Source organism: Nycticebus coucang, chromosome 19 (genome assembly GCF_027406575.1).
Source record: "Nycticebus coucang isolate mNycCou1 chromosome 19, mNycCou1.pri, whole genome shotgun sequence".
Taxonomy (NCBI): Eukaryota; Metazoa; Chordata; class Mammalia; order Primates; family Lorisidae; genus Nycticebus; species Nycticebus coucang.
In genome coordinates, this window is record NC_069798.1 from 67,538,816 (window position 1) to 67,558,004 (window position 19,189).

The 19,189-nt window shown below is 45.5% G+C and overlaps 1 protein-coding gene across 1 annotated transcript; it reads left to right on the plus strand.

Moving 5' to 3' along the window:
- Nucleotides 1-9,292: 9,292 nt before the first annotated feature.
- On the plus strand, nt 9,293-15,281 carry LOC128571728 (uncharacterized). Its single transcript, XM_053571357.1, has 3 exons — nt 9,293-9,306; nt 9,502-9,681; nt 13,606-15,281. The coding sequence occupies exons 1-3, from the start codon at nt 9,293-9,295 to the stop codon at nt 14,099-14,101; spliced, it is 690 nt and encodes a 229-aa protein (XP_053427332.1). The 3' UTR covers nt 14,102-15,281.
- The last annotated feature ends 3,908 nt before the right edge of the window (nt 15,282-19,189 follow it).

The window sequence follows — 19,189 nt, forward strand, 5'->3', positions numbered from 1 at the left end:
TAGAAGAACATGAAGAAAACACTCTGTGGGATGCTGACAGCTGGCAGACCTAAAAGGGCAACATATGCTACTTTATTTACTTCTATTCACTGTTCTTTCTATGGGAATACAAATGGGCCAATTAGGGAGAGAAGATTTGTAACAGGAAGGAATCTTTTCTTCGCCAAAGATTTCATCTTAGTTTCTTTTAAAGAGCAAGACCCTGGACTCAATTTAGCTATGATTTTTATACCATGGAGTAATATTAATTATATAACAATAATCATACAGAGGCAGGGTATTAATTTTAAAAGCCCGAGTAACATGAAAGGCAGGAAATTCAGTTTGACCTGGTATCATCCAGATGGTACAGGCAGCAGTGGAAAACTTGAGAAGGGTCTGGGGGTTGTGATTTAGGGTCCCTTTCAGGCCTGGGAGAATAAGGGTGGGAAAGGTGGAAAACATGTTCCCTTCTTTGAGGGATTTTTTTTTTTGTTTTGTTTGAGACAGTCTCACTTTGTTGCCCTTGATAGAGTGCTGTGGTGTAATAGCTCACAGGACCCTCCAGCTCTTAGGCTCAAGCGATTCTCTTGCCTCAGCCTTCCAAGTAGCTGGGACTACGGGTGCCCACCTCAACGCCCGGCTGTTTTTAGAGATGAGGTCTCACTCTGGCTCAGGCTGGCCTCGACCCTGTGAGCTCAGACAATCCACCCGCCTCGGCATCCCAGAATGCTAGAATAACAGGCATGACCTATGAGGGATATTAAATTTAGAAAAGCTGCAATGTCTGAGGTTTGGCCTGGAGTACCTATGCCGCTTCCAAATATTGCACCTTCATGAGCTTACCCTGTCTTTGGAAGGGAACCTGAAACAGCAACGTGCAGGGATCAGGGACAAGCTTTCAAATGAGGCTTGGGAGGGACATGTTCCCGCAGCAGGTTGATGTAAAGGTCTTGATTAAATAATTTTAAAATCCCCTCAGATTCTGCCAGGTAGCCAAAGGGTATCTATTTGATTCTACCTCAATAACTGGCATGTATTGAACATTTAATATAATCTAGGCATTATGTTAATGTAGTTTCTATTCATCATCTCATATGTTTTAAAAATAGTTGACGTCAGCACCATGGTCTTTTTCACTTTATAAAGGAGAAATCGAGGTGCAGGGTGATGAGGCAGCCACAGAAAGTCATGGGGCATTGATTTCAGAACATAGCCCAGGGCCTTAAAATGGCTGTGTCACAGAGGGCCAGGAACCAACCTTGTTGCATTCACAATTGTTATAAAAATCAAATAAGCCAAGGTGCTGACAGTGCAGTGAGTTCTGCTGAACTTTTGTCCAGTTATTCCTTCCATTGCTTGAGAGAAGAGGGATAAAACCCAAGGTTAGCTTTGAGATGCTCAGGCAGGATGATTGCTTGACCCCAGGAGTTCAAGACCAGCCTGAGCAACATAGCATGACTCCATCCCTACAAAAAATTTTAAATAAATAAACAAACAAATAAACCTACAATTATGACTGTGGAATTGTCTACTTCTCCCTTTAATTCTATCAGTTTTCACCCTGTGGATTTTGAAGCTCTGTTATCAAGCACATATTGTTATAACATCCTGCTGAATTCACCCTTTTCTCATCAAGTGCCTTTATTTTTTTCCCTTGGGGTACATTTTGCTTTGAAATTGTATCACTTTATCTTTTTTTTTTTTTTTTTGAGACAGAGTCTTACTATGTCACCCTTGGTAGAGTGCTGTGGAGTCACAGCTCAGAGCAACTCTTGGGCTTAAGCGATTCTCTTGCCTCAGCCTCCCAAATAGCGGGGACAACAGGTGCCCACCACAATGCCCGGCTATTTTGTTGTTGTTGTTGTTTTTGCAGTTGTCATTGTTGTTTAGCAGGCCCGGGACAGGCTCGAACCTACCAGCATTGGTGCATGTGGCTGGCACCCTTACTCACTGAGCTACAGACACCAAGCCTCACTTTGTCTTACATTAATACATCCACTCCAGTCTTCTTATTTATCTCTCCTGGTTTTGTTTCCAATGTTTCTCCTGTCCTAACTCTTGGGGATTATTTTGACAGCTTTCAAGAATTTGCTCAAGCCCATTAAAGTTGAGTCATAAAATGAACATGTCGATTCTCTAAAGGGTAGAGACCATCTTCACAGCAGATAACCTGGTTATAATATGAATAACCTTAAATAAGGAGCCCATTGTTTAGCCCTGCTGTTCCACCTATGCACATTTATGTTTTCTTAAAAAAAAAAAAAAATCATTATAGGCTGCCAAACACATTCTCTTTGGTCTCAGAGTTCCCATAGCTGCTCTCTCCACATCCTCACCTCCTGCCTCCCTCTCTCTCTCTCTCACCCCCTACTTCTTTTCCTCTGATCCTCATCTCACTGTTTCACTGATGGGAAATTCATGGTATACATTTTTACATTAATTCTAACCCTTGGAATTTCACACAATTTTTATAAAGTTTTAGAATAGGTGATTGATACAGTCTTTGTTTTCAAACGATTTCATTATAAAATTCTTCAGAGATACAAAAATATTCTTGCAATAAATACCCAACGTGCCCATCATCCAGTTTAAGAAATAATAAAACTAAAAAAATAAGGGTGGCGCCTGTGGCTCAAAGGAGTAGGGCACCAGCCCCATACGCCAGAGGTGGCGGGTTCAAACCCAGCCCCGGCTAAAAACTGCAAAAAAAATAAAATAAAATAATAAAAATAAGAAAACTGTTCCTGAGCCCCTTCTCTTCTTGGCCCACTCCATTTAGTTTTCTTTCCTCGCCATTCCCATCCAGAAATAGCTCCTGTTAGGGTTGTCACCACCCTCAGCATAGAGAAATTCACTCGTCACCCATCTGTTCACATTGTACTTCATCTACTGGTCATGGTACCGGTTGGGGATGACTTCTTGAAACACTGTCTTCTCTCGGTCTCCGTGGTGTGTCCTCACCACTGGCTTCCACCTCTCTGCTGTCTTTTCTTCATTGCCTCTGATGTTTTACTCTCTTCTTTCTGACCTTTAAAAGCTGGAAAAGCCCATGCTTTGGCCAGCACCCCACTCTCTCTTTTCTGCTTGCCCTCTCTCCTTAGTTGACTTCTTTTGGTCCCATGGCTCTTAATAACATGAGTATATGAATCTTTTTTACTTTCAGCACTGAGGACATCTTTTTCAGGAGATTATATGACATCTCCATTTGGATATCTAATGAGCATCTTCAATCTTAACATTTTGCAAGACAAAATTCCTGAATTTCTACCACTCAAAAAGTTCCTCCTCCAGCCTTCCCTGCATTGGTACTTCACCATCCTCCCTTGTTCATACCTTGGATCTAATTATTCAACAAATGTTACCACCTGTAAATATCTTCCCCTCTCAGTACCTCCACTGTGACATCTCTGGGCCAAACTACCAATGTTCTTGGCCTGCAGCTAAAGCAGCCCTTGCCCTCTGCATGGCCCCCACCTGCCGGGACCCCACCTCCCCAGGCCCTGACTTCTCTTTCCCTTATATCATCTGTCTCCACACAACATCAGAAGGGATATTTTCAAAATGTGAATCAGCTCATCACTCTCCACTTAAAGAAGACAGAAACAACTAAAGAAATCACAGTCTGTCTGCCTCTCTGATGAGCTTCAGGTGATGATTTAAAATTCTTGGACAGATCTCTTCAGTAATGACTCAGAGTAACAGCTCAGCATCCTAATCACCAGCTACTTGTCCACAAGCCCCCTGTGCAAATTTACAGTTTATCTCCTTACCCTCTCTGAGGAGCACCTAATTGGTTCTCATTAGGTAAAAATTAAGTTGCTAAAACCCTATTCCTAGTGCAGCTTTGGGCAAGTCAAACATCCAGGTTTGTGTTCCACTGAATTCTTGGCTGTATGTTATTTTCCCCTGTTTGACCTACTTCTGAGTTTCTATCTGTATCTAACAAAACAAAATATTTTCTATGAGTGGAGATTTACCTTCAAGCAATATTCTCAGATTCAAACTGTCATTATTGGTTGAGCCTCAGGAGTTGGTAATTTTCAGTATGATTGTAATTGAATCTATAAACTTTAAGCATTTTCTGGTGGGTCCCAAAATATAAACAACTTGCTTATTTTCTTTCTGACGATGTAATTACCCTGCTCAGAAATATGCTGTGGTTCCAGATTGCCTCTCAAAGTCAAATTGCAACCCTTTAGCTCATAATTCTAAAATCTCTAACACCTTCTCCCATGCACACCTGTGTATTTCCCATAATACCCTCCCTCTGAGCCAGCTAGCATGAAGCATTGTGTTCAGGGGTCTCTCTAACCCTTCAGTAGAACTCACTTTTCTCCATCCCAGAACACCATGCCTTCAACCAGACTGATCACACCCACTGCATTTTAAAAAATTAAAGTCATTCTGACCTTTAAATCTATGTTTCAAAAGACACACTCGCTGGTGGACTTGTGTGGAAGTGTCCCAGTGTCTACAGCAACAATGTCAGCACACATGCCTGCAGAAAGTCTCCGTGCCTGTCACACAGACACACACACACAACTCACACATCCCAAATGTCTAAGACAAATACACGCACACTATCCACAAGACTGAATTATAAATCATCCAGAGCTGGGCAGTGGTGTGGAGAATAGATGCTTCTGTTTCCAAGATCACAGAAGCCTGGAGGTGGAAACATTACTATGCAGAACTGTCCTGGAGACGCTCCTCTCACTGTTCTCCAGAACTGCCGGCCTTCTGATAATAACGCTTGTTGGACCTGAGCCCCATCTGCGCATTTAGCTGACAGTGACAGGCAGTGGACCCTCTTCAACAAGACCACATCCAACTGTCTACTTTTCTCCTTGGTTGGTATTTTTGTAAAGTGACTTAAGTCTTTCTTCAAATGATAGAAAGGAAAGGGGGAGGTGGGCCAGTGGAGATAAGCAGAACTAAGAGCTAATATATAACAGAATTTTGTGGGGTTGTTTGTTTGTTTGTTTGTTTTGAGAAGGGGTCTTGCTTTCGGGCTGAAGTGCAGTGGAACGATCATAGTAGCTAACCAGCTCCCCACTGAACAAATTGCAATGATCCCTATATAATCCTCTTATTTATTGACCTTTTTAGTTATTTCCCAGAAGTGGTAGATTTTCTGCAAGAGGAAGGAGCAGAGATTCTGAAGGCCCCTGGGCAGCCCTCCTGATGCTAAGAGTCTCCATGCCCCACAACCTGCCCCCAGTGCTGGCAGCCCCTGGTTAGTTACAGCAGGACCTGCCCCAAGGCACAGCCCCTCCTTCAAAAGCCCATGGTGAGGAGCGGGATCTGAGGGAGCTGTCTACTCCTGATAGGATGCCTGTATTACACACTCCTTTCTTCCTTGGCAATCCTTATTGTTACAATAATTAGATCTTTGTGGGACAAGCAACTGGACCTAGACCGAAGCCCCCTTGCAGTCCCAGCTCAGCCCCCTAAGTAGCTGGGACTACAGGGATGTGCCACTGCACCTGGCTAATTTTTTTTTTCCATTTTTATCAAGACCTAAAATTTCTGATATACATATAGAATATCCAGCTAGAAATACTGAATAAAGAACAATACATAGATTGGACACAGATTAGGAGAATCTTTTCTTCCAAAAATATTGGGGAAAGGCATATAAATATTAACACTATGGGAGTGATGACTACTTATGGAGATGGTGGCAAGAAAAGAGTAAGATCAAATAGAAAAAGAGAAGGTCCTATAAATAATAAGGGCGAGATACTGAATGACCTGGAGCTTCTGGATGGGAAATAGAAAGTTTCTTTCCAGGCTGGTGTCTGGCACTACCATTTCACAACTGTAAAGATTTATTCTTGCTCTTATTTCTATTTTGTCAGTTTCTTCAACTCTTTAAAATAGATCAAACTTTCCACCTCTAGGCAGAGAAAGAAATCAATATGAAATTATTTAGCATCACTGCACATGTCTTACAGAGGCGACACTTGGAATTTGGCCCAGTCAAGCACATAGGCGAGGCAGGGTGTCTGTGAGGCCACCCTTTCCCACTTGCTGCTGGAACCGCCCTCATAACACATCCTAGGGGCTTAGACAAGAGATCTATTTATTGTGGTCCATTGTGAATTCTGAAATCATTCTTAGTTGGTTTCCCTTGTGAAGAACGTGTTTGATTGCTTGACATGAGTCCCTGCCTGCCTGGGTGTGTGCTTTTCCATCCTATCCATCCAGAACTCTGGTGTACACTGCTGGTGTCCACAGCTCACACCGATTCAGCTAACAACTGGATATTAACTGCTGGCACCTGCCAACCTTTCCGTACAAGATCTGTCTCTTGCTATCAGGACCTCCTGTGCTGCCCACATGGCAAGTCTGACATGGTCAGAAGTTAGCCCCCAGAGTAGCCCCAGCCACGGATTGATGGGGATTAGGGTATCAAAGCCCTAGCTGCCTCCCCACTGGCGAGGCTTATGTCTACACTGGCTCCCAGAGTCTCCTTGGCAAGATTAGGCTCCAGGCTACTCTAGGGGTCCGTCACTGATTTTAGCATTCTCTTTTTCTGATAGCATTCTCGTCCCATGGCAAAGGCCCACTGCCCTCCCAGTGTTTGCCTTCACCTCCCAGGTAAGCTTGTGTCAAGTTCCCTCCTGGTTCTCTGGCATCAGGACTGCAGTTACAGCCAAAACAAGGACAAAGACAAAGCAGACGCAGGCGACTTTGCCACACACTTTACTGGCTAGGGAACATACGTGTGCTGTCATTTATTGATGACTGTGTCAACCTCGGTCCAGTCAGAAGACAGAGAACACATAGATGTCATATACAGAATTACAAACCAGGTCTCAAATAACAGTGCAAAAGAAAATAGCACACAGTCACTCAACAGCTACTCCCCTCAACACTGGGGAACTGACTGGAGGAGGCTGGGAGGTGGGAAGCTGCAGAGCTGAACCTTACAGCACTGTGGTCTCCTGCAGGAGCTCGGGGAAGACACCCCCTGGGCCGGACCCAGAGCTCTGGGAAGAGGGCAAGGCTGGCTGTGTGCTGGTTCCCTCATGGGGCACCACCTCCAAGTGCTGTTACGTGGAGGAGAACTCCATGTTGGAAGTTACTGAGGTGAAGTGGTGTTGTCCTGACACCAGAGGACCATGGAGGAAAGAGGACCGTGTCCCAGCCCCAGTCTCCTGCTTGACTGTATCAGTACTGAGTTCAGAGTCAGCTGACAAAGATGATTGTCACACAGCTGAGGGTGGGAGGGGGGTGGAAGCTGAGAGACCCTCCACCAGCACAGTGAGAAAACAGAGGCGCCCAATGGCCACATGATTACCTTATTTTACAGATGAAGAAAGTGATAAATTGAATTTTAAACAGATGGTCCAAAAGCAAGCCATGTGATTCCAACCAGACAGCCTGACCCTGGGCGGAGTGTGTGCTAAGTGAGCCCATCTGTGTATCCACTGTCAGGCTGGGCTCCCTGTGGAACATGTCAGTTGGCAAACCACCAGTGACCTGTGCTCCTCTACTGCCCCCTGGTAACGGTGTTTGTTTTCTGTTGCTGCCGAAACAAATGACTGCAAACTCGGTGCTTACATCAGTGCAGAGCTGTCATTTACAGATAGGTCTGTAGGTCCAAAGCCCTGCACAGCTCTTACCAGGCAGGGTCCTTTCTGTAGGCTCTGGGGAAGGACCTCATCCGTTTCCTTGCTCATTTGGATAGGAGGTAAATTCATTTCCTCAAGTTTGTAGTGTAGAGGAATGGACACTAGGCTTGCAAAGCATAGTTACTGATTCTTATCACATGAAAAGGAAACGCTGAGAACAGGACAGTCTCCTGGCAGCCTAAGTTTTGTGACTTGGGGGCAGTCCCCCAAGTAACTCAGTGTTCTGGAATGAGCTAAGATCGGTCACTCACTAGTAAGCATGTGTTAAACACTGATGCTTAGTATCTTCGTGAGGGTTGTGGGGCAAGAACACGTGGGGAAAGAGCACATGGCAATCCTTAGCATGTAGCCCTCGTGTGTAATTACCTTAACTCTCCACGCCTGTTGTGTGTAACCTTAATAAACAGCCATTGTGTAGGAGGCTCTGGGCTACCCTGCACTTAAGGTTAACCTGCTTCCTGCAAGCTTGTACTTCTAATCCTGGTTCCTTCGAGCGGCAACCGAGACTGGACCATAGGGGTTGTGACACTGTAGAGTCAGTGTGGCTGTTTTTTCCCTGATGGTCATCTGAGAGCCATTCCCAGCTCTTAGAGGCCACCACCATCCCCGGCTCAGGGTCCCCCTCATCCACTATCAAAGCCAACAGCAGAGATTGAGTCGCTCACACTTCAAATCTCCTTCCTCCTTCCATCTCTTCTGTCTGACCCAGCCAGGAATGATTCTCTACTTCTAAGGAGGCAGGGTGAGACCTTGGCCAAGTGTCAGGTACCTTGTAAACAGCATGTATTTGAAATCCAGGCTCTCCTGCTATAGAGGCTGGTCCACAAACCCCTCAGAGACACTGATTTCCTTATAAATCTCACTGTGGGCAAAAAGAACAGAGCTGCTGTGCAAAGCTGGCTGGAGATGGGCGGAGGAGAAACCAGCATCACGTCCTGTCTTTGCTGGCAGTGCTGACATTTTTGTTTTTCATGGATATTCTGCATTAATTTTGATTTTAAAAAAATGTTGTAAAAATATTACTTATCTTGATAGCTGGGTTTGGGGCATCCCTTAAATTATGTGTCCAAAGTGAGTGCCTCTGTCTCCTCTCTTGGTTCCTAAAAGACAGCAGCCCATCGCTGAGTGAATCCAGGTATACAAGCAACTTCCCCACATCCAGATTCATGAGCTGCTTAAAATAATAAGTTGATTCCCCATGACTCAAAATGGGGAATGGAAACTAAACTGAGCGTAATATTCTGCAATGTGCAGAGTCAAGAATCTTACCTGTTTGTTTTCCATTGGTCCAAAGGAAGGATGTGCAATGAAGATGGAGAAGATGGGCTCATCCTGGGTGTTTAACTGTCTCAGAAATGATGCCAAACAAACTCAGGAGCTCAGATTAATGTGTTTGACCAAAAGAGGGAGCTCCAGCCTTTGTTTCCTCAGCATCTAAGCCCTTCGGGATTTATTTTGTTTTGTTTTGTAAATAGAAGAAGGTATTAAAGATTCTATATGAAGGGCCGAAGTCCTGTTGACTTGATTTTCTTCTGAAAGGTGAAAACCTTCTTCCTCTCCTCTGCCGTCCTGAGAAGTTTCACGTCTCCGGAGCCTAAATCTCTTGCTTCAGCCCTCGTGACCACCAGAGGGCCACTGACTCCAGCGTAATACATTGACCCACCAGAGTTATGAAATTCAGTAAGTTGGTCATTACTCAACGATATAAAGGCATTCTTTATTAAGACAATTGTTTCTTTAGAGTAGTCTTTTAAATATTTTTGTTTCTTTAAGGTTCGTTTGATATAGTATGTATTTACATTTCAAGATCCCCTAGTAAGTCCAATCAAAATCCTAAATTATTGTCGGTGTCGCAGGGCCGCTGACCAGCAGGGACGAGGACACCAACGGAAGGATCAAGGGCACTTTGTTGTAGAAATGATACAGCTCGGAAAAAAGCAAGCTCTCCTCTTCCTTCCTCCTGTAATGGAATCTGTACTGCCAGGGTTTGGTGCAGGAAGGTTCACACGGGATTCGGACAGACCCGTGGGGCGCCCTGCAGGCAGCTTGCGGAGGACAGGTGAGCAAGCGCCGACGCGTCCCCCCGGGTGGGAAGCCTTGAGTAGTGGCCAGAACAACAGTGGCTCTGAATCACGCCTAATGACCATTACTTAAGAAAGCACGGACACCTGCCTGACTAATCATCCTTACTCAAAACAATCTGGCTCCTCGTGGCCCTCAGGCGAGAAAGCCTAATTGTCTCATCTTCCCTACAGAGTCTAAAACCCTCCTGGAGGGACGCCTCTGTACTGAGTCTCACCGGCTGAGGAGGGGGCCCCCGGGCTTAGGGAAGGGGCTCCTAATGTAGTACAAGCAGTTAGCGCGTCATCTGTTTCTGGGGAGCAGCTATCTCTACAGGTTAGGTTTTTCCCAACCCTCCCCCATTTTAGGCCAGCGGCCGTTGTCGTCTTACAGGTCTCTCCACAATTATTTACATAGCTTCCATGTATTCAACAAATACTACTTAAATAAACAACATGCATTTTGTAACACCTCTGTGGTAGACAGTGAAACCACAAAATTAATGATTCAGTCCTTCCAAGAGACAAATTGGGAGCACACACACACAAAAAAAACAAATTACAAGCTGAGAGCCACCCCCTGCGAGAGAAGGTAGCGCGGTGGGGAGGGTCTAGCCCGGAGGAGGGCGGTGGGCCAGACACTGAGCACAGGGGGCTGTGGGTGTGGAGTAACCCGTGTGTAAAACCAAAAGGGAGGCAGGCTGTACATCAAAGTGCTTAGACTCGAAATTTAAGAAGTCTGAAATCACCCCACACTCTGCCAGAGGAAGAGTTTATTCATCATTGGATTTATCAGAGGAACAAAGCAAAGAAGGGGGCACAGAAGCCGCAAGACCTAACTGCCTTCAGCATCTAACGGCACCTATGGAACTCCACCATAATGCTTCGCCCCCATCAGAAACTTTATTATTTGGTTTTAATTGTTTGGGTTTTTGTTTGTTTGTTTGTTTTTAACAAGGCTTCGTTCTGTCTCCAGGCCAGAGTAGGCTCCTCGCTCCCTACAGCCTCGAGCTCCTGGGCTTAGGGGATCCTCCTGCCCCAACTTCCCAAGTAGCTGAGATTTAGGTGACACTCCCACTCTCAGCTAATTTTTTAACTTCTTGGGTTGCCCACACTGGTCTTAAATTCCTGGCCTCAAATGATCCTCCCACCTTAGCTCCTAAACTGCTAGGATTATAGGCATGAGCCACTGCACGTGCCTAAACTTAATTTTGTAAGATCCTTCAAAAGGTATTCTTAAATTTGAAAAGAGTTTTTTAAAAGTCTGTTTTCTCCAAAAGTCCTGTTGTGCAGCCTGGTACAGGAAATGTGCCTCCCCACCCCCTGAGAAGCCAGTACGATCTGAGGCAAGACAGCTATGGCCCTGTGGGTCTTCCCACTTTGTTTTACATAATCAAGAGCTGAAAAAGACATTAAACAAAGGAAGACCATTTGTACATGTGGACATTCCTGCCAGGCCAGAGATCTATAGGCTGCCCTGTGTGCCACTTTCCTCTGCCCTAGGTGTTGAACTCAAACTAAATTAACCGAACTCAAATCAGGGAGAAGTTCCTGGGACTTTCCCTGAGCTGGACCTTGGCTCAGCTGTTTCTGCCCCAGGAGCTTCCTGAGATTGTCATTTGGAAAATTGTAGGTGACGTTCATCCAAGTTTTGGTCTCAGTAGTCAGAGCTGAGAGGTAGCATTACCCAGGGGAGTGTCACGATTCCATTCCTTGTCCCTGGGCATCATGGGGGTTTCAGGCAGAGGGAGGGAGAGCCATCCAGGCTGTGGGGTGAAGACAGGCACATGTCTGGGAGCTGCTGGGCTGGCCAAGCGGGGACGTGCATAGCCCCTGGGCAGGGGGGGCAGAGGCTGAGAGCACAGGCCAGGCGGTGCTGCTCAGCTCTCAGGCAGGAAGGGGGACGACCAGGAAGAGAGAGGAAACAAGGAATGAGGGTACCCCCAGGTGAGACTTGGATGACCCACCCAACCCCAAGAGTACCTCCAGGCCTTATCTCCAAATCCCAGGGAACAGCATGTCAGTGCCCAGCCAATGGCGGGGGTGGGGGGGTGGTGGCAGCAGGCAGGGGGCCCCCGTTCCACACACACTGAACACTGACGTGCTCAGGAAGCAGAGGCTGGGCCTGTCAGGAAGTGGCTCCTGGGTGGATGCTGAAAATGTGACCACATTGCCAGCAGACACTGCCGAGAGGGGCAGAGCCAGGAAGGAAGACATCAAGGGCTCCCCTGCGGTCACCAGCCTGCCCACAGGACTGTGATCTGCCCCCAGGATTGGGTGATCTGAGGGGCTGGAGGGCCTACATCGTTGCACACAGGGACAGGACGAGGGAGGCCCGGGTGCCATCCTCAGGACACGTCTCTGGCCACATTGCAGAGACGCAAGAAACTGCTTTCACGGCCCAGGGATTGTCAAGCCTGGCTGACAAGCCATCCCAGGAGGTCTGAGAGTTACAGACACTTTCAAATATTTTGTTCGTAATTATTTCACTTGGGTGATGAGGAAAAGAAAAACCAGAACATTTCCTATGTACACAGCCTAGTAGTGGTTGAGACCACGAAACCTGGAGTGCTTACAACTCTGGGGCTCTAGACTCACTGCTGGATGTTATAGCTCTGTTTTCTGTGTGTAGCCAAAGATATTTACATTCCTTTCCTCAGGCTCTTACCGAAAGGATGAAAAGAGTTAGCAGATGCTCAGCACTCAGACTGAGCCAGGCGCACAGCCTAGCACATGCTAGATTGTTCTTAGCAACCTCTTCTCCCTGAGAAAAGGAGGTCAAATCAGGCCCGTTATACACAGTACGTTAGTGCAATTAGTAATTGACTTTGCAACAAGAAAAACATGTTTTGGTATAATCATCATGTCTCACCGCCATCGGGGGTTGTGCCAATGGTGCCAAGGCTCCCTGTTCCCTCGGCAAGGTGGTAAGGGAGATGAGCCCCTGTCCTTGGGGAGGGCAGGTGCGAGATGTGTAGACTGGACGAAGAAGAACCCTATAAACTCTGTCTAGACAGAGGCTTACAGGTGCAGCCCTGTGTCCAGTGGGAGCCGGATGCTTGCAGGGTGTTCCCTGGGCCCTGGGGGCTAGGCCTGGGAGGGTGGGTCATGGAGAAAAGGCAGCACTTCTGTCTTTGCCCACAAAACTCAGTTTCTTCATAAGTACTTGATGTAAAGATGTGGGGGACGGGCTGAGAGGTGGCAGGGGCCCCCACAGCCTGGGAGATGCTCGGGGAGCAACCCCCCAGCTGCTGTCCTTTAACAACATTCTTTTCGCCTGCCAGAAGTCACATAGGCCCCTACATACTTTCCTTATTACAGCTTTTCCTCCTTAACATTAATCATTACCCCGGGTATTAAGATCTACCGTGTTAAAGATGCTTTATAAATAAAGCTGCTTCCACTGTTTGGTGCAGCCATCAGCTTCCCAACCCCATCCTATCTTCTGCATCTTGTCTGTCTTTCTCTCTAATTTCCCACCATTTCCACTCAGGTTATTTCTCCTTCCTTACACTGGTTCAAGAGATAAAGAATGTTCAGTTTAGCCACAACCCATGCCAGAAAATAATTTTTAAAAAAAATCCATAGGAAAAGAAACATTATGTAATAATATGGTATCTGTAAATTGATCAGATTAGTGCCATGAGGAACAGAAAAATCAATGGGAAGCTGATCAGGGAACCCCTGCTTACTTTGTTGTTTGGAGTAAAACTTAGTTTGCCTGCTGCCTTTCCCGACGGGGAGGGTCATGGGGCTTCTCTGCAGCAGCTGAGGATGCCTCAGAGAGTGGAGCTGGCTAAGGCAGTTTTTAAAGTAAGTTAAACAGTCTGCCCTTCAATTTCTTCTCCTACTTTGCTAAACATAACACACAACAAAAGGATCTTGATTTAACAATCTTTTGGTCTTTTTGTTCCTGCAAACAGATTCTCTTTCTGCTCAGACAGCCTAAACTCTCCCTGCACGTGGGAACACCTGGGCAGGTGGCCGACCAGTAGTGCCAACGCCAAGGATCTTGTTTCTTCCACTTCTCAAGTGCTGGGACAGAAGTGCACACCCCTTTGGAGACTGCGACTCAGCCGTGGCCTGCTGCGTCCTTTCCCTCAGCACCCGAGGGCCGACAGGCAGAGAGGTGCCCACCAGCTAGTGCTCACGCTTTGGGCACTGCTGTCCCACAGAGACAGTTGTTATAACAGCCACTGTGGAGGGACGTGCATGCAGTATGAACAGAGGTCACTCACAGGGTACAGGCAGAACCATGCCGGTGGCCTGGGGTGGGCTGCAGGGTCAGGCAGGAGGGGCTCGGGCTCTGACCAGACAGAATCAGCTTTTTGTCCTGCTCAGTGTGGGAAACTCAGGTCCCACTGTAGGAACTGTGCCTGCTTCCCTGAGTTCTTACTTCCTGTCACTGTTTCTTTGTGAACTTCACAGCCATGTGAGCACAGGACTTCCAAGAGTCACGTACATCAACCTCCAGTTTTAAAGGGAAAGTAGCCAACTTACCACATATTTGAAAACGTGAGGCATATCCAGGTGTAAAAGGTACTCGTGAAGCAAATTAATATATCAAGGAAAAACTCTAGTTTGTTACAATTGAATAGTTAAACAATGTAAAGTGGTGAGATGTTCCCAGAAATGAAATCTGCCCCACGTACGGGAGACTCGGGAGGGCAACACACTGATCACTCACTGAAACTGGGGGCAGCAGACATTCCCATCAGAGCTCCTCAGCTTTGTAGGGTCCAGGCATTGCTGGGGGGAAAGAGTTGTTCAATCCAGTTTTTTATAAAAGGAAAAAACCAACATAAGTTGGGGTTTTAAATCCTTTTAAGCTTTTACATGGTTTAATTAAGTTATTGGCGTTTTAGAATAAAGTCAGGGTGAATCTGCATACCAGGAAGCGATTTAAGGACATTCTGAGAAGATTTAGAAAGCAAACTAAGAAAGATAAGCTTCATATCTCCCTGTATTCTCAGAAAACAATCAACTCACCCTGAAATGTGGTTAAATCGTTAAGTGTAAAAAAAATGTATGTTTTAAAAACATGACTAAGCCATGTTGTGTACAGAAAAGTGGTGAATACATGGAATCTGAAGGAAAAACAACCAGAAGATGAAGAATGGCCAGTGTTGAGCACACCCTCCTGGGAAGACACTTGTGGGCCAAGCAGGAGGGAGACTCGCAGGAAGGTGGGACAGTAGCTAGGAGACGCTCCCCCACACACCCCTACACACACACAAGCACTGTGCCTCCCCTCAGAGCGCAGACCCCTTCTCATCTTCCAGTTGCCAACTCTGTTTCTCAGGTCAAACACAGCAGACAGCTGGTCTGGATGCAATTCCCTGAAAACTCGACATACGAGTCAAGTGTCAGAAACCCAACTCAAGCAAGCTGCAGCATATGTACACCATGGAATATTATGCAGCCTCAAAGAAAGATGGAGACTTTACCTCTTTCATGTTTACATGGATGGAGCTGGAACATATTCTTCTTAATAAAGTATCTCAAGAATGGAAGAAAAAGTATCCAATGTACTCAGCCCTACTATGAAACTAATTTATGGCTTTCACATGAAAGCTATAACCCAGTTATAACCTAAGAATAGAGGAAAGAGGGAAAGGGAGGGGAGGGAGGGGGGAGGTGGGCAGAGGGAGGATGATTGGTGGGTTTACACCTGCGGAGCATCTTACAAAGGTATATGTGAAACTTAGCAAATGTGGAATGTAAATGTCTTAGCACAATAACTAAGAAAATGCCAGGAAGGCTATGTTAACCAGTGTGATGAAAATGTGTCAAACGGTCTATGAAACCAGTGTATGGTACCCCATGAACACATTAATGTACACAGCAATGATTTAATAAAAAAAAAAAAAGAAAAGAAATATAACAGCCCCTGGAAGCTAAAAATAAATAAATAAATAATAAAAAAAGGTTGAAAGCCAAATGTGAGAAGTTTGCAGAGGCAGCTGACCCTCAAGGACAGCTGGCCTTGGCCCCACCAGGAATCTTCCCTGAGCCCCCTTCACTGTCAGTGCAGCTGGCGCCTTTGGTGGGCCCAAAACAAGGCTGGGAAGCTCTGCCTCACCACCCACAGCCTGTGTGATAGGGGGCAGGCGGTCCTAGGAGACGCCACCCTGTACTGGCCAGCTGTGGTCTACGTAGGATCAAGCAGAAGCCCTGAGATCCCGGGAAGCCACATGGTTAGAATCAGGAGCAGCAGAGGACAAGAGGTATCCCCCCAAGGAGGTATCCTTCCTTGTCAGAGGAAGGCAGGACAGGAGCGGGGAATTTTCCCAGCAAATAACACAAGAGACATCCCTTGCGTTGAGGTTCAGGTAGCTCAAGTTATTTCCTCAAAGCCCGAGGAAGCTAATTAGTGATGTCACAGGTCTTAAATACTAAAAATTTAGACTCTGGATAATGTCAAATCTCCCAGGGAACAATATATCACCCAAATCGGTCTCAGAATGCCTCTGAGCCTTGCCTGTCATATGTTACCCAAATATCATTTCTCCCAATTTCACCACCAAAAGTGAAAAATTCATTGTGATTCTGTATCCAAATGACAAGTCAGTACACTGGCTTGAGGAGCTTAACTTTAAAGACAACTTCCCAGGGTCAGAACATGCATAACTTTGTGTTCTGTGCCTTTTTCATCAAGAGTACCTGACTCTGAGACCAGCTGTTCACAAACATTTTTCCTTCCACTGCTCATAAAGGTGATGCCTGGTATTTCAGTGTTGGTACGAGGGCTGAGGATTCAGGGACAGATACTCTCCATCTCCTCTGAGGGAGCCCTCTTAAGATGTCCTTTTGCGCATCACTACACCCTTTAGAACCTCAGTTTCCTCATTAGAATAATTGAGATAATTAACACCCACCTTGCCAACTGCAAGGGGACACAGCAGGGTTAGTACCCGCCACTTTCTAAAATCTCTAAGATTGGGCGGCACCTGTGGCTCAGTGAGTAGGACGCCAGCCCCATATACCGAGAGTGGTGAGTTTGAACCTGACCCCGACCAAACTACAAAAAAATAGCCGGGTGTTGTGCTGTAGTCCCGGCTACTTGGGAGGCTGAGGCAAGAGAATCGCCTAAGCCCAAGAGCTGGAGGTTGCTGTGAGCTGGGACGCCACAGCACTCTACCAAGGGCGATAAAGTGAGACTCTGTCAATAAAATCTCTAAGATTGGTTATGTCTCATCTCCTCAGTGTTAAACATGACTTTAACATGTTTTAGGGTAAAACGTGCATTGCCCTAATTTATTTTAGTTTTGGAAACTCAATTATGACAAATATCATTTACTTTCACTCTCAATATTTAATTTATCACAGCAATAATCACAATACATAAATTTGAATTGCCCTTAGCAGTTTGGGACATTTTCTAATTAAAGTGGTTAATAGTTCATCAAAAATATCATGCCATAACCACTCTGAATAATTAGGGGCTTATTATAATTATGGCATGGCAAGAAAAATTAAGTCCTTAGAAATGAAGTTAAAAAATGGGAGTTTTGGGCGGCGCCTGTGGCTCAGCGGGTAGGGCGCCGGCCCCATATGCCGAGGGTGGTGGGTTCAAACCCGGCCCTGGCCAAACTGCAACCAAAAAATAGCCGGGTATCGTGGCGGGTGCCTGTAATCCCAGCTACTTGGGAGGCTGAGGCAAGAGAATCACCTAAGCCCAGGAGTTGGAGGTTGCTGTGAGCTGTGTGAGGCCACGGCACTCTACCAAGGGCAATAAAGTGAGACTCTGTCTCTACAAAAAAAAAAAAAAAAAAATGGGAGTTTTAAAGTAATATTTAAAATATTTTTATTTGAATAATGTCACTCACATATGAGAAAATCTACTTGAGATACTTGGAGGTAAACCTTGACCTTATTGATGTATTTTTATTTTATTATAGATTTTAATCAAATCTAGAGGTGTGATTGATCATGTACTTCAGGTTTTAAGCAAACTTTGAACTTCCTGGAGACTGAAAGCTGTCACAGTTCAGTGTGAAGGGGAGAGAATAACTCACTTTCTCTCAGGAATGTGAAACTGGTAAGAACTTGGTCTTTCCCTAGCTGTGACTGAGCACCTGGGAGCCTCTTACAGAAAATTCCTCTTTCCAGACAGGCAGCGGCAATGAGTGGCAGCTGGGGCCGGCAGCGTGGGAGGGAGTGGATTGGAGAGAGCCAAGCACACGTTTACAGGAGGCAGTGCTAACAGTGAGGTGTGAGATATATGGCCTGTGTTTTCCTTTTCCCCCAAAGAATAAATATTTTCAGGTCTTTCTGAGTCTTGTCAACCTGAAATTAATTAGTATAAACAAATGAGAAGTGGCATTCTGCCAGAAAAATTACACTATTTGTGTGATCCAAGAATCTGTGCTGTCCACGGAAGAACTTAAAGGCCTGGAAAAGAGAAGGACCTCAGTGAGCAGTGAAATTCACAGCTGCCCATTCAGACTCCACTTTGGAAGCAACAGCAGATAAAGATAATGAATACTCACATAGGTAATAGAAATGTTCAGTGTTTTGCAATAATTTTACTTCCTTGTAAACAATCATCAGTAAGGTGATATGATTTTATTATGCCGTGTGCACTAAGAATTAATTAAATACTGGTATCTCCATAGGACAGGCATAAGCCAATAATAGAATTATTGCAAAATATTTACCTTGAGTTAATTTCCCTTGTATAATTCATTTGCTATATCGAAATAAACAGACATAGTTTTTATATGGGAAATGATGTATTAAAGAAATCCTATTTTTAGATTTGCACATCCAGTAATGGTTGTATTATTTCAAGTTTAGCCAGCATTCCAGATTTATAATATTTTCCACTCCCCAGAGCATTTTATTGCTATATGAACTATACACGTATCTCAATAAAAGTACAGCATGTACAGTCCCAGATAAAGCGTGTCAAATTCAGAGAGTGTTCCCAGACTATGGATTATTATTTAGGTTTCACCAACCCAAACATTTTAAAATCCTGGCACAGAACATGTAGCTAGATAAACACCAGCTTATTACCAAAACCCTGATAACAGCTAACATTCACTGAACGCTGAGTACCATGAAATTTCCGAAACCCTTTGCATAAACTAACTCGTTTAATTTCGCAATGACCTAGAAGTAGATACCATTACTTTCTCTCCTCTAGTTAAAAGAAAACCAGGACACAGAATTTCTATAAATTGTCAGAGGTCACACAGGGGCAGAGCCAGGGTCGGGGCTCAGGAAACGCAGCTCCAAGTGAAGACACAAGTCAGCAGAACTTACTGAGGCGCAGGTCTGGGTGAAGGCAGCCCAGAACTAAAGGCCCAGGGCCTGGGCTTACTCTGTCACCCCAATCAGAGCCCTCCTGGAGCCTTTCAGTGGACTTCTGGCCATGTCTCTGCAGCACTGCGCGCCCTCTCAAAGCTCACCATAAACTAGGTGGCAAAACGAACTGCGTGATCAATGGCCCCCAGGACAGCTGCGCCACTACCCTCACTAACATCTCATACCCCTAATGCC

Excerpts from the sequence above, each read along its gene's own strand:
- LOC128571728 (XM_053571357.1), top strand. Across the intron at positions 9,682-13,605 it reads AGGCAGCTTGCGGAGGACAG|ATTCTCTTTCTGCTCAGACA; the intron begins GTGAGCAAGCGC and ends TCCTGCAAACAG.